Here is a 22,223-nt window from a genome sequence, read left to right as displayed (position 1 = left end):
CTCCTGTCAACTTCAACATGCATCCCAGCTCCATGTTTTTAGTTTTAGTTGGCGGCAATCTACGGAGTACCATCGATCATCATCTACCCTGATATCCAATATCAAATATAGACCATGTCTTCTCCATCTCAGCTGTAATGATAACCAATCACCACTCGTAAGCGGAGCTGAAGGAGCTGACGGCCAGCCACTCATCCTTGATTGTAGAAGTAGAGATTCGATCCATCCATCCATCCTCGGCCTCTTTCCCCTGCATCGCCCTTGTCTAGCCTGATCCTGCCCCTCTTCTGCGTCTTTCTTGTGCTGCTGCTGCTGCTGCTGCTGCTGCTGCTGCTTCTTCTCACCTCCCGATAACAAACATCCCACCCTGTCCAGGCTTCTTTGCTTTGCGCCCGCCGAGAAACGCGTCCCTCTCCACCTCCATCCATCCATCCATCAACCCAACCGTCCCGGCTTCGTCTTCCTCTTCTTCTCCGACTTTCCTCTGCTTTATCTCTTCTCTCACTCTCTTTCCCCTCCTCCTCCTCCTCCTCCTTCTCCTCCTCTCCTCCCCCCCCCTCCTCCTGTGCGCGCGCTCTCTCTCTCTCTCTCCCTAGCTCTCCCTCTCTCTCTCTCTATTCATATTCTCCGTTTCCTTATTCTGCTGCTAATGGAGGGGGTTTCCTTCTCTTACTGTTCGCATTGATTGACGCCTGTCCTTCGTTACTTTTCCTTTTTTTTGCGCCACGCCCGAAATAGTATTATGTCTTTGGTCAATCATTAATTGTTTCCACCCTCTCTCCGACACTCCTGGACTTGCTGATCCCCAAGACAACAACACACCCCGTCTTGCGGGACTAAACCAATCTTGAACTCATTTCCTTTTTCTCTCGCCATCTATAATCTTTTTTTTTTCACAGTTGTATGATTTGTGTCTAATCTAATCCTGTGTGACCTGCTTGGCTTTTCGCTCTTTCCTCACCTCTTCCCAATACGGTTGCATGCGATTTCAGCTCCTGCCCTCTCCGCCAACATGGCGACTGTCACCAACGCCCCTGCGGACCTGCCGCTCGAACAGTTGTCGCTCTACCACGCCTCCGACCCCTACATTGCCTCCGTCTTCGTCTTCTACGGTCCAGTAGCTACCGCCAATGCCACCGTCAGCAGTTCGCGCATCCAGGCGCATATCGTCACCCCCGCCGGCTTGCAGAGCTATCCCCGCATCACCATCTCCCCCGCCGCCCCGCTATACGCCGCCGTGAACCACTTGCCCCGCGAGAAGCAAGGCGACGAGGTCAGTCGCGGTCTGGCTGTCAGTATGCTGAAGTACTTCGCAGAATTGTCCGACCCCGCCAAGGAATGCCTCCAGGCCATGGCCCGCGCGGGGAAACCCGGCGCCAAAGTTCCCAAGCTCTTCGACGAGATGCATGCGGCGGATCTGGCGAACCGGATGACAAAGGTCGAACACACCTCTGAGCTCGTGCGGGACATCCGAGGGGCCTTTCCGGAGCGCCAAGTGCCTTGGGTCGATGTCGATGTCGTCCTGCCTGCCGGCACGATTCAAGCATCCGAGCCCAATAATGATGATAATGTTTATGATGGTAACGCAGACTTCTATGACGGTCCCGACCTTCGATATGGCCCCTATACTGCCCTCATTCAGACCCTGGGCGCCCCCATGTTCCTTCCCACCTCGCGCCTCAAGCGCGCCCCTTCCCAACCGACCAACGTCAGCAAGTCGAAGATATTCTCCGCCAGTCAAAAACAGGCCTTGCGATTGACCATGTGCGAGCTGGTCGATACGGAGGAGCGATATGTGAACAAGCTCTACACCCTCGTCTGCCAGGTCGCGGAGGAATACCGGATGAAAGCCCAATCGCGCCATGCATCGAGTACGAGTCCGGACGAAGCTGCCTTGGCGACTCTCTTCCCTCCCTGCTTGAACGAAATTCTCCAGGTGAACATGGGGTTCCTGAGCGTGATCCGCCAGGTCTTGGAAGAAACGGAAAAGGACGCCATTGCAGATCTCACGGAAGATACCGAGCTTTCCTCCTCCCTGTCGCAACGGACATCGTCTCGGGAGGAGAAAGACACCATCGGTGCGGTGGCATTCGCGGACGCACTCCTGGACTGGTTCCCGCAATTCTCCGAGCCGTATGCGGACTACATGCGGGCCCATACCGGCTTCACCCAGACGCTGAACTCGTTCATGCGAGATAAGAACTCGAGTTTCTCCAAGCGCGTGTACGAGACCGGAGAGCAGAAGCTCCGCTCACTCCTCATGGAGCCGGTGCAGCGGCTGCCGCGATATAGTCTCCTCATCGACACCATGACGAGTAGTCTGCCGCTGGTCCACCCGGCCGTGCGCCCCCTGTTGAAGGCGCGAGATGTCATCAAGGATATTTGCTCCCTCGACGATGCCTCGACGGCGAATCACGATCAGAGTTTCCGACGGTTGAAGGAGCTGGTAGACGGCTGGCCTTCCACCATCCTGCCCACCGGCCGTCTCATCACAGCGGTGGATTTCAACGAGCTGTCCCCGCCGTATCATCTTGACCTCACGGAAGAGCCTAGCCCGGGAATCATGTTGATCTATAAGAATTGTCTAGTCCTGTTGTCTAAAGCAGTGGGAAGTCGATCGACCGCGCGCGGTCTCATGGCAGATCTCGACAACGCCGCCTCAGCCACGCCGGCCGCCACCAATGCGCCAATGGTACCAGAGCTGCGGGTGGTCCAGGTGTATGACTTGCATAATGTTCGATGCATGCAGTCTTCCTGTGGACGCATCCTGTTCCTGGCGCCCATGTCGGTGAAGTCGCGGCCCAATCAGAACACCACCGTCGACCTCCTCGCCTTGGAGCCAGTCTCCATGTATGAAGGTCGCGCCAGTCGCATCATTGAGGAGATTGTTAAAGCGAAGATCGAAGGTCGATTCTCCGAGAGCGAGCGGGAGAATGGAAAATGGACCCTGCGCAGTCCAACGGGGACGGTGGCCAACCTGGGTGTCCTGGCGTGCGTGTTCGAAGAGGAGGAGGACATGGCCACCAAAAGACCCAGCTCATCCAGAATTCGAGTGGGTTTCAACACTCCCCGCGCAGTCTGTGGCGAAGCCTTGTCAAATTCCGACCTCGAGGTCATTGTATCGGTCTCCGCGGCAGGCGAGGACCAGTTTCGCGTGGACATCGACTCCGTGGTGGGCAACGCCTCTTCTGATCTTGTCACTGCGGAGAGTTTCGTTGCCGTGCTCTCCAAGCGCCGTAAGTCAATCAGCGCTGTTAGGAGGTGTTTTCTCTGCTGACCAATCTTAGTGTCGAATGTGTTACTCCCGCTGCATGGCCCCCAGAACCGGACCATGACGGAATCGATTGTGCATTCCAACTTTGAGATCCTGCGGTATCTCGCCAGCCACCTAATGGTCAATTTCAAGGTCCCGCAAAAGTTCCGACCGTCCCCCTCGAAGCTATTGTCTTCTTTGCTGGGCGGCCACCAGTCCAAGGAGCAGAATGCGGGCAGTGTGAAAATGCCCAGCTCAGCCGCACTGCTGGGCGAATTCCCTCGCATGCCACCGCCTCGAGGCAACATACCCCGTTCAAACACACTGCCGTCTGCTTTCCCAGGAAAGGAAGAGAGTCCGGTCAAGATCTCTGTGGTTGGCGCACCCCCTTCCAAGGGGCAGGAAAGTCCATTCAGCGCTCTCGAACAGACCTTTGCTGCGTTTGCTCTTGCTCTGCAATCGCGCAGTGGCAACATCGTAGGACGATCACTCCGTGGTCGAGACAACGTCGACCGCTCGTCGGTCAACGAGCTGTATAATATCCTGCTGGAGGACCCAGGCAAAATCCAGGCGGCGGCCGAAGTACCTGTCGACACCTTGTTCGTGGCTTTTGAGACCTTCATGGCGAATGCCTGGCGCGAACATATGGGGCCCGTGATGGATTCGGCTTCGTTGAGCTCGTTGCAAAGTCAATTCGACAGCATGTTTCCCCGGGATTTTGAGGAGAGTTTCCGAAGGTTCCTGGCCGACATGAGTCCGCAGAATCGCCGAGCGCTCGCTTCGATGATTCGGTTACTGGCCGAGCTCCTGGACGCCTCGGGAAATGATGGAGATCGTGGAGCGCTGACGGCCGCCTTCGCGGAGGTCTTGACGGTCGAGGGAGATCCGATGCAGTACATTTCTTTGTTGGATCGTCTGGTGGATGACTTTGATAACCTGTTTGATGAGTATATCCCTGGAGGCGCAGACTTGGAAGGGACGCTCAATTGCGACCCAACCAAGTCGGTGTCCCAGACTGCGGGCTCGATGAATTCCAATGCCTCGTCGTTCCGGAAGCGTTTCGGATTCAGTTTGCACCGGGATAACTCCAAGTCGGAGACCGAGAGTAAGGTATCGTCCATCCTGCGCACGCTGAGCAAAAGCAAGGGCTCTGGCGATTCCGAGCCGGGGACGCCTCGAGGGTCCCTGCTACTCCGATCCAGGTCCATTGACGTTGACACGGGGTTGGTGTCTTTGCTGCGACCAGGCTCGCGCGACCGCCCGGGAGCGTCCACCTCCCAAGAGCATCTCCGGCGGCCCGGAAGCTCGCAGGATGAGGCTTCGTCGTTGTCCTCGATTCGGGGGATATCCACTAACGGTGTTGTGAGGATTCGACGAAGACGAAGAAGTTCTTTGTCGGATATGCGACCAGGGACCGCATCATCCGACGTGTCGATCATATCCAACGGCCCAGGACAGAGACCGATGACGCCGTCGTCATCGCTTCCCACCCAACCTCGAGCGGAGACGATGACGCCAGCGGGGCAGACCCGGCCGCAGATCAGTCAACAAGGCTCGGGATCGGTCCGCAGCAGCACTTCGCCCGCGAAAAGTGCTTCGCCCACGCGGCTGGCCTCGCCCTCGCGCCGATCCCCGACCCGGCCTGTCACACCGAGTCGCAAGGAGAACATCGACCCCAAACTACCCCAAACTGACCGAGCCCCGAGGAAGAAGACCGATGCTTCCGTCTCTCCTCCCCCGGATATCAAGCGACGGTCGCGGGCCACCAGCATTCCTTCTTCGAGGGCGCCTGGTTTGAAGGAGCGACCGATGCCGATCAATGGCGCCGATGCGCGACGCTTGCAGCCCACTCTCGGCTCCCAAAGGACGCCGAAACTGCGTCTGCAAAGCCCCCAAAAGGTTGGTACTGCTGTTCCCCATGCCGTGCCGTGCAAAACTGACCGGGTACAGCTCCGGGACCGTCTCAATAGCGAGAAGAAGGCACAGAACATGGCCTCACTGGGGCTGAAGGATGAGCTGGCATTGATTGGCGAGGAGCTGCAAGCGTTGAGGCTCAACCCCACCCCGTTCAAGGGCGATCGCAAGCTGACCGCACTGGACGAGCCGTTTGCCCCGTCCAGTGCGAACGCGGCTCTGGCGTCGAGGGTGCGAAGTCTCGAGGCGCGATTCGAGACCTTCTCGGAGGAGATGGATGGCCGCACTGCGGCGATTGAGAAGGACCTTGAGTCGTCGTTGGTCGTGAGCGAGCGACGGGCCAAGAAGCTGGACGAGCTCTATCGCGAGGCGAGCGCGGAGAACGAGGCTCTTTACGATCGATTCAATGCGGAACTAGGCAAGATGGCCAACGATTTCCGCACGGGGAATGTAGAGGAAGCGTTAAAGACCCAGCTGTCGTCGGCCTTGGAAGAGATTGGCCGGTTGAAGAAGGAAAATTTCCGGCTGAAACGCGAGGTTGGTGGATTGCGCGCTCAGCAAGCGGCGGTTGCTTTGCTGAAGGCGAGTGAGTAGTCGCCTGTCTGAACCTCCAGCATCGTCATTCTCTTTTTTTTTTTCCTTCTTCTTCGTTTGTATGTCTGTATTGGGCAGATCTTTCCTTTGGTGGGGCATAGCATTCGTATATCTATTTTTTTGGGTGAGTCTGGGCAAGGGGACTTTTGGATGGAAGGGGGTTTGGGTCGCATCGTCATGGAGTGAGCTGTTACTTTACTATCACGTATGAGTCAGTTGGGCTCAAAGAGATGAGACATTACACTTTTTGTGAGAATGAATATCTTCGTCTGATTTGGTCCGTGAAGGGTTAAAGTATAGATAACTACGGCCGGTATAGTATAGTTGTTGCGTTGCCGTAACTATTGGTGGTAGACGCACGAGTGATGCCAAGCGCGGCAATCGGATCTCATCTTATCGTCTTATCGATCCTCCTTCCGCCGTGCATCCCGTCCTTTTTCCTCGCCTTGAACCTGCCTTCATCCATGGCCATTTCCCAAGTGCTCCGTCACCCTGTCCCTGGTGCCATCACCGTCCCCCAGTTTGTGGCTTCCTTCCAGCGGATATGGCGCGAGTCGAGCCTGTCCCGGGGCCCGACTACACGAGGTCCCCGTCTTCCCTCCCGTCTGGGTACGTATGGGTGTCGATTTCCTTCTACATCGTGACCAACCGTACTGATTACTCTCTAGGCTTGGCGGTTAGTGGTGGCGCCGATTCTATGGCGCTTGCTTACCTCTGTCGCGAATGGGAAAAAACCAGCAGCAGCAGCAGCAGCAGCAGCAGCAGTGCTAGCTCCATAGCTAGCACTGGCAGGGCAGAGGAACCGCCACCCCCGGTGTCAGTGACCGCGTTCATTGTGGACCACAAAGCCCGCGAGGAGAGTTCGCGTGAGGCGGCTTTGGTGGCGGGGTGGTTGCGAGAGATGGGTATGTCGCCTTTTCCTGGTTTTGATGGTTGTAGTCCTCGTTTGGTGTTTGGCTGGTTGTGGGTTGTATACATGCGTCTATCTGGAAACGTTACATCTCATTCTCTACTCACGCATGGCACGACAACACGATCTAACCAAGGTATACAGGAATCAAAACCCAAATCCTCCCCCTCGACTGGTCCACCCTCAACCCCACCGAACTCTCCGCCTTTGAAACGCACGCCCGCCGTCTGCGCTTCCAGGCTCTCGGCCACGCCTGCCGCGCAGCCGGCATCGACGCCCTCCTGACGGGCCACCACCGCGACGACAACGTCGAGACGACCCTGTGGCGGCTCTGCACGGGGGCGCGCGGCCCGGGCCTCTGCGGCATCCCCGCTGTCACGGGCATTCCCGAGTGTCATGGGATGTTTGGGGTGGTGGGGAGTCGGCAGGTGGAGGGGTTGAGGAGTTCGTTGGGACCGCAGAGGATGTCTGGTGCGGGAGGGATAGGTGCAGTCCCAGCAGCAACATCCACCCTCCCCATCCTCCGCCCGCTCCTCCCCTTCCCCAAATCCCACTGCCTGGCGACCTGCGCCGCCCACCGCATCCCGTTTGTGTCGGACCCGACCAACTTCGACCCCACGCTGACGCCCCGGAATGCGATCCGGAGTCTGTTGGGCAAGGGGGTGCTGCCGCGGGCGTTGCGCGAGGAGTCGGTCTTACGGCTGATCGAAGCGAGTCAGAGGCTGGTGAGGCGCTCGTGGGAGGCGTCCGACCAGCTTTTGCAAAAGTGTAGGGTGGAGAGGTTTGTGCCGGAGACGGGGGTGGCGGTGGTGAGGTTTCCTGGCTTGCCGTCGGTGGCTGCTGCTGCTGCTGCTGCTGCCGCCGACAGCAAGGAACAATGCGTGCCGCAGATCCAAGCACTTACTCTCCGGCGCATCACGGAACTCGTCTCTCCGTTCCCGGATAATCATTTTGCGCTGCGCGGGTTCGAGAGGTTCACGCAGCGGGTGTTTCTGTCGGAGCAGCAGCAGCAGCAGCCGCCGCAGCAGCCGCAGTCATTCACCCTGGGCGGCGTCATGTTCCAGCCTCTCTGCGCGGAGACGGAGGAGGGGACTTCAACCGGGAAGCAGACCACCGGCACACTGAATCAGCATGCATGGCTTCTCTCCCGCCAACCGTACATGAAAAACCGCCTTCCGGTTCTTGATGTCGACCTTGATATGTCTCCAATGCAGGTCACGTCACATGCAGCGGCAGACACAGACAGATGTACAAGCGACTGGCACCTCTGGGATAACCGGTACTGGTTCCGGATGAGCTGGAAGAGTCCCAACCGCCACCCGAGCCCCCATGCCCATCATCACGGAAGCAGAAGTCGGGATCCGAACGTGCATCCGACCACCACCACAAGCGAAAGGAAAAAGAAAACACAAGCGGAGGAGACTCTGCACCTCCGCATCCGACCCCTCCAGAAACGCGACCTGAAACATCTTCGTCGAGCGGTTCTCGACCCCGTTTCAGACTCATCCTTCGTCCCAGACTCTCCCTTCCACCACCCCCAGACCCGATCCCGGGATACAAACTTGACCCACCAATTTGAGGCTGAAAGTGAAATCCCCACCACCACCACGACTCAGCAATACCCCGACTCACAATCCACTCAACAAGTCAACAACCAACATCCCAATCCAGGAACATCAGCAACACCCAATACTCCCCTAACTCTATCCCACCTTCTCGCCCATGCCAGTCCCGGTCCGACTCGGTTTACTGTTCCGATGCTGGTTTTGATGCGGCGGCGGCGGCGGCTACGACCCGGGGATGGGGATGGGGATAGGATGTCTTCAGCTTCAGACGGGGGAGTCTATACCACACCAGCATCTGCATCTACATCTGCATCTACACAAGCAGAAGAAGCAGAACAGCACCTCCAAGAAGAAGGAGAAGAAGAAGAGATCCCCCTCGCGCTGCCAACGCTGAATACCTGGCTTCTCACTTCGCGTCCGTTCCGTCAAACACATGCACAAGCACGAACCCCCGCAGCGGAAACAGGCGCAGAAGCAGAAGCAGAAGCAGCCTCGATAATCCAGACTTTAACCTGGGAATGGCGGTACAAGATGGTAGATCGGGCCGGCACCCTGCGGAAGATGGGATGGGAATGAATTCCTCCCTCCTTTGTTTTCCTTTCCCTTTCCCTTTCCATAAACAAACGAAACTACATCCGGACGTAACTAGTAGTAGATAGATACCCACCCACCCACCATTGTTGTTACTTGATGAAAGAAATCAATGCACGCTCGCTAGAGGATTGCACAATAGCTGGTATCGCAAATCCATTACATTTATGTACCGGCCCACCACAAAACAGGGGCCCAACCAACCCACCAACCCCCAACCAATATACACATGAATTCATCCCCTAGAGCTACGCGTTGCTGACTGAAACGGCCGATCCCGACGCCGCGTGCGAACGGATGCTGGCCGGCGGGGCACTACTGCCCGCCTCGCCGTTCAACCCAACCCCCACGCTTCCCGAGAGGTCCTTCTCCCCGTCCGGCGCAGGCATGCGGATCTCCTTCTTCCCGTTGGCCTTGTAGTACAGGACCATATCACCCGAGGAGCGCCAGATGTGGGCGCGGATGGTCGCGAGGGTCATGTTCGGGGGGATCGGCTGCGGCAGTTAGTAAGGGTGGAGAAAAATGGCTTGAATCCAACCCGCAAGAAAAACGCACCATCTTCTGGCAGTACAGCTCGAGGTATTCCTCCGCCTTCATGGGGTTCTCCTCCGGTTCGTTGGGGTTGGGGGGATCGATGCGTTCTGCCACGTAGGCCAGGATCTTTTTGGCCCGGAGCATGCGGTTCGCATTGAGGCGGTTGTTGTTGTTGTTGGAATTGAGACTTCCGGGCAGCCTGGCTGGGTTAGTCTTGCTCCGATACCTTCCACGGGAAATCAAAAAAAAAAAAAAAAAAACTCACTCGGGTTTGGCCACAGGGGGCAGCAGGTCGTCGTACGGCTTCAGAGTGAAAGCGATCTTGACGGGCTCTTTCACGGGGATTTGATTCTGCAGGTCATTCAGTTATCATTGGCACCCAATTCCGTTCACATGCGATGCCCTACCTTTAGCAGCAGCTCGGCGAGCCACAACGGTATCGACTTCTCCAGCTTGTCAATCTCCTCGCTGATCCGACCAACCGTGCCGCGATACAGATCAGACGCCACGGCTGTGTCGCCCGACTCCTCCTGGATGAAGACCACGGTGCGAGGGGGGATGTCTAGCACGGGAGTTTCATTGTCCGGGCTCGGAGAAAAGGCCGACGTCACCTCCCGGCCGGGGTGGGCGGACATGAACTCCTCGTATTCATGCCGAGTGCGCTCGACAAACCCACTCAGGTTGGTCTCAAAGACCCGTTCTTCCTTGATCGACGACTTGTCCGACTCCTCCACCTTCTCCTCCGGAACCTGGGGCTTGGCCTCCGACGAGGTCCGTCCCAGTTTCCGGGGGAAGTCCATCCGGAACTTCCCGAACAAAGAAGCGCCGCGCTTCCGCTCCTCCTTATCCGGCTCGGCGGGAGACTGCGGCAGAGCCGTCGGCGTCGGGTCGCCTGGAGTGGTCGGCACTTTGTCGTTGTCCAGCGAGCCCATTCCCTGGTTCCGTGACGACGAGAAGTAGTCACTGGATCGACTCGAGAGAGAGGCTCGCGTCATGTCCGGATTTTGCTGCGACTGCGACATGAGATACTCCGACGTCGAATCCCCGGGCGAGGTGCCGAGATGGCTCGCATGGTTAATGTAACTGGACGTCCACATGGGGGATCCCGTGGTCGCCGGGCTGCCGGCGAACCCGATGCCGAATCCTCCTGGGGTCGTCGGGCTACCGATCGAATCGTACCCAGATCGGAAGGTGGCCGCGAAGGGGTCGAGAGGCGACTGCAGCCCCAGCGCCCGTCTGGAGGGATCGGCCGAAGGGATGTCAACCGGCGCAGACGCCCCAGAGCTGGTGAGGCGAGCCAACTCTTCGGCCTTAGCGATCGCGGCGGCACGAAACTGGGCGTCCCGCTGAACATGCTCTTGCACCAAGGGCGCAAACAGCCAGCGCAAGATCCACTTGCCGAGATTGACTGCTCCAAGTCAGTACCTCATATCCAGGAAAAGAGGGTGAGAGCATACTTCGTTGGTCCTCCCGAATCTGGGAATAGTCTGCCAGATCGGACTCGTCGGCATACACCTCGGCATCGAAACACCGGCCAGGCTCGAGAATCACCGACAGGCGGCCGGTGCGAATGTCAATGGTGCACCAGTGCGCGATGCTCTCAGTGGTGTTGATCTCGGATGCGACATCGTCCATGTGTCGTTTGCCGAAGGATTGAATTGGTTTGCACTAGATTGTGTTAGGGCGCTCACCTCACTCGCAAGACGGACGGAAAGATACCTTGAGCAAGTCCCACAAAACAACTTCGCCGGCCGAGTCTTGAGTCAACGTCCGTTTCCGGTCGTTCAACATGAAGTATTTGATCAGTCCATGTTGGCCTTCAATGGTCTCCTCGGGCAACACCTGCATCGGCAGTGTCAGACCCAGCTCATCCTCCAGGTCGGATCCTGCTAATAACCCGGGGGATGTTGGTCCCGAGCGCGGAGTCTCATCGTCTAAGGTGCGTGCATTAGGGAAGGTGGAGGTGGGCGACAACAAGAGGACGGATTCGTATGGGATGTTCTTGGGCGATCCGTTGGTGGTCGTTGGCGCTGACGTCGGCGCCTGACTCTGCTCATTCCGTTCTCTCGCGGGAGGCTCGATCTCAGCGGTGGTATCCACATCGTGCCAGCGATGGATGCTCGACTTGGGGGTTGCGGTCCAGATGTAATCCCCCGCAGCCACAACATTGATGACCCCGTCGTGCTCTTGCAGGGCCGCCACGCAGGTGCCCTGCTCGATGTCCGGGGAGTTTCGGGTGTCTGTCTTAGCGACCAGACCCGACCGGTCACTCGAGTAGAAGACGGAAAGTTGCGGGTGGTTGGAGTACAGCGACCAGACGCTGTCGTTATGCATGGTTAAGGTGTGCATGCACCTTCCCGCGGTCAGGGACCAGATTTTGATGGTCTGGTCGGACGAGGCCGTCATGATCGTGTCACCATCGCGATTGATCAAGATGTCGCGGATATTATCTGTATGACCGACGAATTTCGTGATGAGCTTGCCAGACTTGGGATCCCAGACCCGAACCACGTTCTCCGGGCCCCCGCTCGCCAGTACGGAGGAAACGGCGCCCAAGGCGTAGACCGACCCCTTGGCCGTGCGATCATCCCCAGAGGCATCAATCCCCAGAACCTCACCCCCACCGTTTAGATCCCACAGGTAGAGCTTGTGATCCAGGCCGCCCGAGGCGACCCAGGAGGAATGGTTTCCGGGGGTGGCCAAGGCCTTGACGTAGTCCGCATGTTTGCCGATGGGCGCCGGCACCTCGGTGGCGTCAGAGTGAGGACGCCATAATCGGACGGTGGTGTCCGACGAGGCAGAGACCAGCGCGGAGTTGTTCTTGGTGAGCACGATGTCGTTGATCCAGTGGCTGTGCGCCTGGACCTGGTTGCGAAAGGTGGTTTTGCCGGGCTGGGCGGAACCGGTGAGAGAGAAATTGAGATCCCACGAGCAGACGACCCCATCGCGCCCTGCGGAGTATCTTGTGCGACCGATGGCATTAGTGCTGTGACGTTGGTAGAGGGAGGGGGGTGCGCCGGGCGCAAGCGGCGTCTAGGCAACCGAGCGGTCCGAGGACGGCGTTTCGTTTGGGGGGGCTTACAGGATGGACTCGTCGGTGTCGACCGCCAGGCCATTGACGCCTAACCGATGGCCCCCGGGGGCATCGGGCAGAGGGAGCACTGTAGCGGGGATCGGTGTGAGTTGGGATCTGCACGGGGATGCATGGAGAATGCAGGAGTGCGACAGGCGGTGCGGCAGATTCGACAGTGACAGATAAGCGGGGGGTTAGGGTAGGGGGTACAAAGAGGAAGGAAGGAGACAGAGAGTTGTGCAGCGAGAGTCGTGCAGCGATCAAGGCGTCAGGAGAGGGAGTGGAAGAAGGACTGACCATAGGTGACCCTCTGGTGGCTGAGTTTCCTCGCCATGCAGGTGAAGGCGGAGAAGCGAGCAGAGGCAATGCGGAGGTCGACGGAGGTGCGGAGACAATTACTCAGGTTTGAGGGATGGGGGGATTCATGGGGGGATACAGAGTGAGAGGAGTTAGAGATTAGAGATGACGATGAGATGGCGTGCAGACAAGTGACAGAATGATTGTATAGGGAGAGGAGGAATAAAGACAGTTGGGGGGTGGGGGAGGATGTTGAAGGGAAGGTGGAATGATGGATGGTGGATGGGAGGATGGGATGATGAGAGGAAATCCCACGCGGCGGTTCGGCAACTGGTGAGACGCGATCCACTGACACTGAACGGTGGTGTAGTTAGTTTTACTGACAGTCACTGATCATATTCAATATTCGCATGATAATTCATTCTCTAGATTATCACAGCACGTGAGGCTAGTTGTTATTCACGCTCTCTATTGGAGTCAGTAATTCAGACAGTCAAGCACTTTCACCTTACAGAGCCCCCCCAGTCCCCAATCTGGTGGTATTCTACATGTTGCGGAGTGCGAATCATATACTACAGCTACTTGAGAGGCTTAGAAAATCCCCAGTCCCAGCTGCGGATAACAATATCGCACTCAGGAGTCAGGACTACTACTATGTACCACTAATTCCAACCCAGTATTCAAGTAAACAGAAATCCAGAGGATACGCGCCCCACAACTGATATCATCCTGATGCCAGACTAACCCCTTATCAACCACTACCAGTATCAACCTCTACCCATATCATCCAGAGTATCAATCAATATCCATTGTATGCATACCATACCATACGAATCCTAGAAGCACTACGGATAGTATATCAACACTGAACACACCACCGGGTGTTTTCTCGAGGGCTATGGGGGGAGAGGATGGGTTCGAGGGGATGTTGAGAGAGAATTACCCCGAGTTATCTTCCCATTAACTTCACCTGCATCATGCATGTACTATACATACTACATACTACATAACTTACATACATACCCTCACTCTAAACCAACATCTATACATCCCATCTATCAACCGATCTATACTCGATCATTTTCCCCCCATCAGACCCTAAACCACATCCCCCTCTCTCACCCTCCTTCTCCCCCCCGCAAGTCCATTCCAAGCCCACTGATAACTCCCCAAAAACACCGCCCCCCCGATCCCAATCCAGGCGACACGGGGTCCAATCCCCCTCCAAAACGCCCCCCAGCCTTCCTCCGCCACCTCGCGCACCACCTCGCGTACCCTCACCTTCTGCTCCCCCGTCGACCGCCGCGCCAACATCACTCTCGTCTTGACCACATCCAGGGGGGTCGTCAACCCCGCCGCGATCGCGCCCGCCACACTCCCGAACATCGCGCTCGTGCTCGCCGGCACCAGCTCCCCCGGCCGCCGCGCCGCGTATTGCTCCTTCATGCTCTCCCACATGGTGAACTGCAGCACGGTGAACGGGATCTCGCGCGCGATCGTGATGCCCGCCCCGCGGTAAAGCTCGCGCAGGACCTGGCCGTACCCGCCGCCGGGCGTGTGCCGCAGCGCCAGGATGTCCTGCAGGGCGGCCGCGCTGGAGCCGCCGAAGAGGCCCGCTTGGGCGCGCTGTTTGATGACCTCGGTGGGGACGCGGACCGCGCACGCGGCGATCTCGCCCATCGAGGAGGCGAGGGAGTGCGTGAAGAGGATCTGGGTGCGGGAAGGGGTGGGGGCGGAGGGGGAGGCGCTCATGTTCGAGGGCTGCTCCAGGAGCTGGCGTTTCACTCCGTCGTAGACGATGAAGAACGAAGCGGCCGAGGGCGCGGATCCAAACAGCACCGAGGGGAGTCCGGCGTAGATGCCGCGGATCGTGTGACGGAGGGAGACGGCCGGCGGGACCGAGGGGGCAGCGGCGCGGGCAGGGGTCGCCGTGCGCGCTTTCTGGAGGCGGGTTTTGATCGTGTCGAGGGGATACAGCGAGCAATCCACCGTCAGCCCTGCAACAGCTCCGGACTGAGCGGCCACAGCCCCAGATCAGCATTCATACTCCGAAGGAATAGGTCGGGAGACCTGGAGGCATACAATGAGAGATCGTGTCCATAGCGAGACCGATGGCTCGGCTTCCGAGGTAAACGCCATGGAGGCGGGTGAATCGTCACGACGCGGGCGAACTGGGCCGGGATGGAGCTGTTAGTTTCGTAGTATGGCAGCTCTTCAGGAATCACCAATCTCCTCCTCGTATAGGCGGCTGCGTGTTCTGAAAAGCCCAGTCAGCGGGACGTGGTCGTGGGCAGGCAGGCTCTGGCCGGGAAGCCGTCGAAAAAGAGGTCGGCGGATCGACAACCTCCGATTATCGGCTAACTCCGCAATCTCCGCCTTACGTCAATTCCCCAGTCGCATGTAACTTATTGAGTTATACTCATCATCAACTATGCTTCCATGCAACTCCTGACTCTACTCAGCCACAACTGCCTCAAATACCATCGAACGACCATCAATTTGGAAAAGGCTCTGAAGAATGAACATCACAGCACAAGGCACAAGGCAATATTTCTAGCAACTAACCCTCTATAGGGAAGAATGATGCCTGGAGCAATTCCGTTCCACCGACAGTCACCGCAACGCCTAGATTGAAAATGATCCATACGAACAATAAAAGGAAACCCCCACCCTCTTCCAACGCGGCGACGCGGCGAGGGTCTTGGAAACAATATCAACAATCATCCATGCCTAGCACAGATTACCATCGAGCACGCAATTATATCTGACTGCACAGAAAACCCCGCCATTAAGCGAAAAACATCGACCAGATCATGTTAGGTCACCGAGACCAGCAAATGTAGTCGGAGGGAATCAATGTAAACGAATCGAAGAGGACAATAACGAGGTAGTAAGACCGGGCCAGGAAATTATAAAACATGAGGGACGTAAACACCCTGGTAGCTCCGACTGTCGAAGAGATTATACAGTGAGAAATATAGGAGAAAATCACTTGGCCTTGCTGGGAACGGGCACGCTGGCCGAAGGGGGTTCCAGGACGTGCGTGTGGCCGGGAGCATGAATGACCTCGCCGGTCAACTCCTGCCGACACGCTTTGATGTTGCGCACCCACTCATCGGTCAAAACATCATCCAGCGTGGCGCGCTCCTTCACCGCCACCTTGAGCATACGGCCAATAATATACCTGCTCTCGCGGGGCAGAAGCCGGAGAAGACGCCAGGGCCCCTTGATGACCTCCTGGCGCTGGGCCGCCGCCTGGGCGTTCGCCGGAAGTGGAGGGGCCTCCTTGCTCGTGGTACGGGAAGGCTTGTGGGTAGTGGCATTCGCATTCTTGCTATCCGTCGGGGCTTTGGTCACCAACGGCTTGTCCTGAGGGCTCTTAGGAGGCTGATTTTCCTCGCCAGCAGCAGGCTGTTGGGCTTGAGCTGATGGCCCAGAAACGTCGGTGTTGATACTGGGCTGAGACTTGCCTTCGTGGGCAGCAGTGATGAGATCAGGCGACGATTTGACGGCGCGGTGGCGTTTCGGGTCCACCTCCGGCACCGGCGTTCCAGGAGTGGGCGTGGAGACAAACAGTCGGTAGGAATTGTCACTGACACGGGGCTGTTTCCACGGGAACCGGCGCAAAGTCATGCAACAGAAGATAATGGCCAGGGACCAGACATCTGTCGGGCGGGGGTCGTATTTCTTCTCGTCGTAGACTTCCGGGGCAAGATACGGATCGGAACCAACAATTCCTACACGACGTGGTAAGCGTGGGGTTTCATCGCACGTCGGACAAGCAAGCAAACTTACCAGAAGCGAGGACGATATCGTTTTCGAAGGGGTATCGGAAAACCACAGCACTTCCGAAATCAATCAGTTTCATGATACCATGCTCGTTCACGACCACATTGTCCAGTTTCAAGTCACGGTGGGCCAGACCCATGCCGTGCAAGTAGGCGACTCCACTGAGGATCTGCTTGAAAGCACACGCAACCTCCTCCTTGACCATCTTACCCGTCATGACAATGGCAAACAAATCAAACGGCGCATACTCCATGACTTCATACCAATGGCTTCCTTCCTGAATGATATCCAGGGTCTCGATGATGTTACCATGATGGAGGGTGGACCCGATGCAGAACTCCGCAGTCACCTTCTTGGAGTACTCTTTCGTGGTCTCCCATGAATGACGGTCTCTGAATTGTTTGACCGCAAACGTCACGCCGTCACTGTTCCGCTTGAGCAACCGAACCGAACCTCCGGCTCCCGAACCCAGGACCTTGCCTAGCTTTCCATACTTGGAATTGAGACCGTGATCATCGGCGAACGGGACACTGTCGGTTGCCGCGTGGAACGGTCCCTTCGCCGAAGACCGGCTCGGTTTCTTGAAGGGAATCGAAGACGGTGAGTCACCTCGTTTGTGTTTGTGGTGGTTCCGTTTGAAGAAGCGTTTCAGCTCCGACATGTGGCCATGAATCTTTCCCTCCGGTTCCTGCTGTCGTGGTTCACGTTTCGTATTGAAGAAGCCGCTGCGCTTCTCACTGGACCGCAAGTCTGTGGCACTGGAGGAACGGGGGCTCAATGGACGCGAGAAGGCCGATGTAGTGGTACGGCGTTTAGAGTCTCGACCGCCGAAGATGAAGCGTGGGTCGAGTTGGGCAAGGTTCTTCGGCTGCGGGGGACGCTTGCTGCGAGCATAGGGGTCATTCGGCTCCCCCACCGGCGTGATGGCACCCGGAGGGGTGTAGCTTTCGGGATCGCCGCGAGGGGTAGCGGGGGGACTTTCTTCCTGGGACCCCTCGCCGGGGCCGATGAAGAACTGCGCCCGATGCCGCGCGCCGTTGTGTGGGTGCGAGGATGTCTGTGCCACTTGGTTCTGTTTCGACAGTTGATCGGTCGAGGACGGCCGCGAGGAGGGAGCGCTTTGGGGAGCCTTCTTTTGGGCGGTAGCACTGACGGGCGGGGACGTTGTGGGTGTCATAGTGGTGGACTGAGGGGCATGGCCAGCTCGATCGGTGGCATTAGATGTTGATGAAGTATCAATGGATTTGGATTCACGTGAATGTGTGGCTGCGGGCGTCAGCGGGGGTGACTGCATGGCGGACACTGGTGGGGAACCTCGAGGCGAGGGGAAGCCCGATCCATTTGCTTCGCGTCCACTGCGGTCGCTCGATTCCCGGGAGGCAACCTGTAAGGAGGGTTGCCAGGGTCAGCTTCTGGCCAGGTCTAGACGGGTCATGCAGGCTCAAATGCGAGGGGAAACCGATCCACCGAGATGGAATGCTCTTGGCTGCACGCTGCGCCATCTCAAGAACCTCTCACCGCCCAGGAATCAGGAGTACATACTCTGGAAGATGGCAACGAAATGGGATCGTATGAAAACTGGCGTAACCGGTTCTCCTGCAATTGCGACCGCTGCAAGCTCGCAGCCAGCGACCGCAGTTCATCCTCATGCTGCGCGTCTTGAACTGAGTCCGCTACAGGAGCCTTGACGGAAGAGGCCGGATCGGTAGGCTCAATTTCCTCCGTTACCGACGAGAACCGGACCTGTCCGGGTTGAGAACTGAGCCTGGGATCGACGTCTCCCGAGGCCATGTTGGGACCAGAAGCCATCTGGCTGGAAGGTTGAGGAGAGGATGATGCTAAGAACGAGAGGCAAATGGCATTAGGGAGTTGGTTGCACGGTGGGTTTTGGGTGTGGGGGAGAATGCCTGGTCGCGAGCGGGAGAAGAGAGCTTACCAGGATCACTGGGATTGCTCGCTTGGGCAAAATCGGTTGCTTCAGACGTCATACTCGGCTCAAAACCACGCTGTGGGACGCATGCCCCTCCACGGTTAATGCCTGTTTAAAAACCGCTCGACCACGACGATGGTAACGAACACACAAATAATTAAATAAATGTAAAAACCAGAAATGAAACACTTTGCGATCAGGTGGGCTGCAGTGAGAGGCGACGAGTAGGACAGGAGGGAAGTTGCACGGAAGATTTCCCATGCACGACAACGGAGCCAATCTTGGGGCCAGAAACGGTCACCACCTTTTCTTTTTTTTTTTTTTTTTTTTTTTTTTCCACCGGAGAACTTTGTTGGCAGAGCAGACGAGATGGAAGGCAAGACAAGTTATGCGACTCGACTCGGGGGGTTAGAATGCGAGAGTGAATTTGACAATTAGATTGAGAATAAGTAGAGTATATGGAAAGAAAAGATGAAAGGGGAGGGTCGAGGGGTGAGAGGGAAGAGGAAGAAGAGGGGAGGATGAAAGTGGAGGGAGGATCTGGAAGTGGGAAACGGAGAGGTGGAAGGATGAGGGGGAGAAGAGGAGGGAAGAAGGGGAAAAGGGCAGCCACAACAGCAGCAGGAAAGAGATGGGGAGGGAAAGAAGTGGAGGCGGAGGATCCACCCGGTAGAAAGACTTGGAGAAAAGGGAGAGATAGAGAGATAGAGAGATAGAGAGAGACAGAGAGAGAGAGAGAAAGAGAGAGAGAGAGAGTCAAACAGTAATTTGAGAGTCAGAGCAGAAAAGAAAAGAGAGAAGAAAGTCAGAAAGAGAAGCCGCCGTTCAGCGAAGCAAAATCCAGCCGGGCGGCGGCAATAGCGGCGGCACGGACTCTCTCTAGTTGTGTACTGTCCAGTTTACGGAGTACATACAATCTACGAATTTGATCTCTTTACGGAATACAAGAAATGAGCTGGAATAGTTAGCTAAAGCTGGTCTAAAGCTGGCTGCAATGGGCCAAGTTGACCGGTTCCGGGGTCTAGAATTTTGGAGATCCTCAAGGGTGACTGTTGAGTTGACTGCCTGCACGGTTCAACTCCTGAACTGCCAGTAGACTGAGTGAGTTTGCCTACTTACGGGGTCTTCATCCTCTTCATCAGTTTACATCAGTTCACATCATCGGACCCCGTGCGGAGAAGATTGGCCATGGAGAGACACGACCGGCATTACCTTCGGGATTCTGCGGAGAGAACCATGAATTGATTTCTTGCTGTGGGGGAGGGGAGGGAGTCACCGGATGAACTCATTCTGTTATCAGAACAATGGCTATCAGAATTTAGCTGTCATCTGGCCGAAAGCAGGCAGTCAGCTGCTAAATCAATGAATGAATGAATTGAAAATGAATAAATAAAATAGGTGCCGAGATGCCGATCGATGATTCATAGGTATGTATACGGCTTAAAAGTTATCTTATAATATAAGGACAGACATGGGAAGAAGAAAGTACCCCGCTAGATTCTTCTGGATCGCGACTGGGGTGGGCTTAAAACCAGCCCCTTCCCTGCTCTGCACATGATTATTTGATCGGTCCCCCCCGCCGGATTGAACCATGATTAATTCGTCCCCACAAATTCCGTATCCATCGTATCTATCAATACCACCTATCTTCCAATATCCTTGCATCTGCTTCCCCTATGGCCTATAGCCTATGACCCCTCTGGGAAACCAATTGAACATGAACTGACAGTCCTACCTGGGAAACTAGTAGAGACAATTCTTATGGTACTTGGAACTGGTATCTCTCCCAGAAGATGGAGGAAGATCCAAGTTCCTTCCAGCACAGGGAGATATAGGCAGCTCAACGGCAGCCTTACGGAGTAGACACGGCCGGATCAATCCATCAATCCATCAATCAAATCAATCAATCAATCAATCAATCCATCCATCACATCCCTGTCGGTGCGGATCCCTTTAGGCTATAATCACCATCTTCCGATCTCCCCTGCAACGATCATCGCCAGATGACTAGAGATCGAGGAATTGGATTTCCGCTATGACTGCTGCAGCCTCCCTCTCCTTGCTCTCGACCTACAGTCGCTGCAACTTCCACTTCATCGTCCTTCCGTAGATCAGACATCAAACCAGAAAAATGCAGAGCACAAAGCACCGCCGGAAATAGAGAGGCAAGGAATGCCAAGCATAATATGATCATCAAAACTTGCCTGAGATGGGCTATTTCCGCGCTCGCCAAGTAATCAAGTGCTATAGCCCAGCCTGGAATGATTGCACTGCCTCCCTCGGTGACCCTTCAAATTCAACAAGGTCCGCTGTATCCTAGGCGATCGCAGTGATCGATACTGGGATAGCTACGAGGTTGCGTCAACTCCTCCTCTTGGCCTTACTTGGCGGAATTGACAGACGACTGTTTAATGCCTCATTACACCGGGTGCAGTCTTGTCCGCCTCTTGGCCCCTTGCGACTCGCACCTCGTCTCTGACTTACCTTCCTTTCCGCTCTCAGGTTGCTCCATGAACGGCGGAAAGAGCTTGGCGCAGTGACGGTGGTAGTTCTGTCGGTAACACGGAGGAGTCTCTTTGCTTGAGCCAAGACCGACTCCTCCTCATCATGCAATACTACTAGTACTCTCTTACCTTAACCGACCAGTGGTTGTGGACTCTGTGGACCACCCAGTAAGCCCTTACGCTTTGCAAAGTAGGATCGGGCTTTGAGGTAGAACGCTTCAGGCACCAGCCAACGCTTTCTATATCACATGCAATGCCTATAATACAAATGGCAACAGACCCAGGCCCCCAAGAACGCCATGATCATCAGTCCCAGATAGCGAGCAACAATCGCCCGGTAGCAAGTGATCCCATATACAATACAGTTAAATCAATCTCAATGACCTCCCCGGCCTGCCCTTCACGGTACAACCTCCACGCCAATGGACTTGGCCTGGGCGATGACGCTCTTGCACATACCCTGCAAACTCAGGCCCGACAGTCTCGTCTCGGAGTGCTTGATCTTGGCGATTTCGTAGACGTGCTTGAGGGAGATCGTGCCGACGGTCTCGTGGCCGGGGTTTTGTGCACCGCGAATGCGGTTCTTGCGCGGCTCGACGTTGGCAGCTTGCAGGAGGAGGTAGGTGGTGGTCGGGGTCCGGAGATCGAAGAAAAATGAACGATCAGGACGGACGGTGACGAGGGCCGGGACGGGGACCCCGGTGTTGATGTGTGCAGTGCGAGCGTTGAACTCCTAGATAGCGGATACTCGTAAGCCATGTGTACTCTTTCGCCCGACCATGGGTTTGGCTACACATAACCCAAGCTGGTAGAATCGCGAAACAGCACAGCAGAGCTTCAATGTGGATCTTGCACTCACCTTACAAAAATCCATACTCTTGACACCCTTACTACCCAGGGCCGGACCGACAGGAGGACTGGGGCTGGCCTGACCAGCTCCCACGATCAGCTTCACAATCTGATCCTTAGCCAATGCCTTTTTCGCCATGATGGATAACTATCGGGGAGTGGATGACAGATATTCAAGGTTGAATTGAGAGGGACAATCAACACAACAAGTTCCATGAATCATGAATCACGACTCTGGATGCCGGCCTTCAGAACTGGAACTTTTCTTGGGGTTCCCAAAGAGGAAAGGAGGCGGCGGGGACCGGAGTTTCTTGCCGTTTGGGCGAGAAGCGAATCCATCCCGACCTTCAATGCGGACGTCATTCTTCCTCCATACTTGCCTGTCGACAATCTATGAATTTCCTGCTCACTGCCAGCTCT

The 22,223-nt window shown here is 56.3% G+C and overlaps 4 protein-coding genes across 4 annotated transcripts; 2 read left to right on the top strand and 2 right to left on the bottom strand.

Moving 5' to 3' along the window:
* Positions 1 to 1,012: 1,012 nt before the first annotated feature.
* Positions 1,013 to 5,761, top strand: BP01DRAFT_298503 (putative Rho guanyl nucleotide exchange factor; the record flags this gene model as incomplete). Its single annotated transcript, XM_025571915.1, has 3 exons — positions 1,013 to 3,236; positions 3,288 to 5,152; positions 5,204 to 5,761. The coding sequence occupies 3 exons, from the start codon at positions 1,013 to 1,015 to the stop codon at positions 5,759 to 5,761; spliced, it is 4,647 nt and encodes a 1,548-aa protein (XP_025430527.1).
* Positions 5,762 to 6,225: 464 nt separating this feature from the next.
* Positions 6,226 to 8,812, top strand: BP01DRAFT_392481 (tRNA lysidine(34) synthetase; the record flags this gene model as incomplete). Its single annotated transcript, XM_025578154.1, has 3 exons — positions 6,226 to 6,370; positions 6,430 to 6,666; positions 6,816 to 8,812. The coding sequence occupies 3 exons, from the start codon at positions 6,226 to 6,228 to the stop codon at positions 8,810 to 8,812; spliced, it is 2,379 nt and encodes a 792-aa protein (XP_025430526.1).
* A 263-nt stretch (positions 8,813 to 9,075) lies between these two features.
* BP01DRAFT_298489 (Pkinase-domain-containing protein) lies at positions 9,076 to 18,311 on the bottom strand (the record flags this gene model as incomplete). The annotated part of the gene is made up of 13 exons (XM_025571914.1): positions 9,076 to 9,321; positions 9,383 to 9,578; positions 9,627 to 9,712; positions 9,769 to 10,769; positions 10,819 to 11,029; positions 11,081 to 12,323; positions 12,444 to 12,522; positions 12,732 to 12,832; positions 13,244 to 13,275; positions 13,839 to 14,744; positions 15,741 to 16,468; positions 16,527 to 17,904; positions 18,063 to 18,311. 13 exons carry the CDS (start codon positions 18,309 to 18,311, stop codon positions 9,076 to 9,078), a joined length of 6,456 nt encoding a protein of 2,151 aa, XP_025430525.1.
* Positions 18,312 to 21,188: 2,877 nt separating this feature from the next.
* Positions 21,189 to 22,036, bottom strand: BP01DRAFT_357521 (mitochondrial 54S ribosomal protein uL11m). Its single transcript, XM_025575215.1, has 2 exons — positions 21,814 to 22,036; positions 21,189 to 21,687 (listed from the first exon to the last, which is right to left on the bottom strand). Exons 1-2 carry the CDS (start codon positions 21,940 to 21,942, stop codon positions 21,355 to 21,357), a joined length of 462 nt encoding a protein of 153 aa, XP_025430524.1. The 5' UTR covers positions 21,943 to 22,036; the 3' UTR covers positions 21,189 to 21,354.
* Positions 22,037 to 22,223: the final 187 nt, after the last annotated feature.

Source organism: Aspergillus saccharolyticus (assembly GCF_003184585.1).
Source record: "Aspergillus saccharolyticus JOP 1030-1 unplaced genomic scaffold BP01scaffold_19, whole genome shotgun sequence".
Lineage (NCBI taxonomy): Eukaryota > Fungi > Ascomycota > Eurotiomycetes > Eurotiales > Aspergillaceae > Aspergillus > Aspergillus saccharolyticus.
Note: the sequence above shows the minus strand (reverse complement) of the source record. Positions and strands in the feature narration are given on the sequence as shown.

Bases quoted from the DNA above. Each gene is read 5' to 3' on its own strand.
- BP01DRAFT_357521 (XM_025575215.1), bottom strand. From the start codon at position 21,942: ATGGCGAAAAAGGCATTGGCTAAGGATCAGATTGTGAAGCTGATCGTG. The intron at 21,688-21,813 runs GTGAGTGCAAGA...TCCGCTATCTAG, and splicing joins AGAGTATGGATTTTTGTAAG to GAGTTCAACGCTCGCACTGC.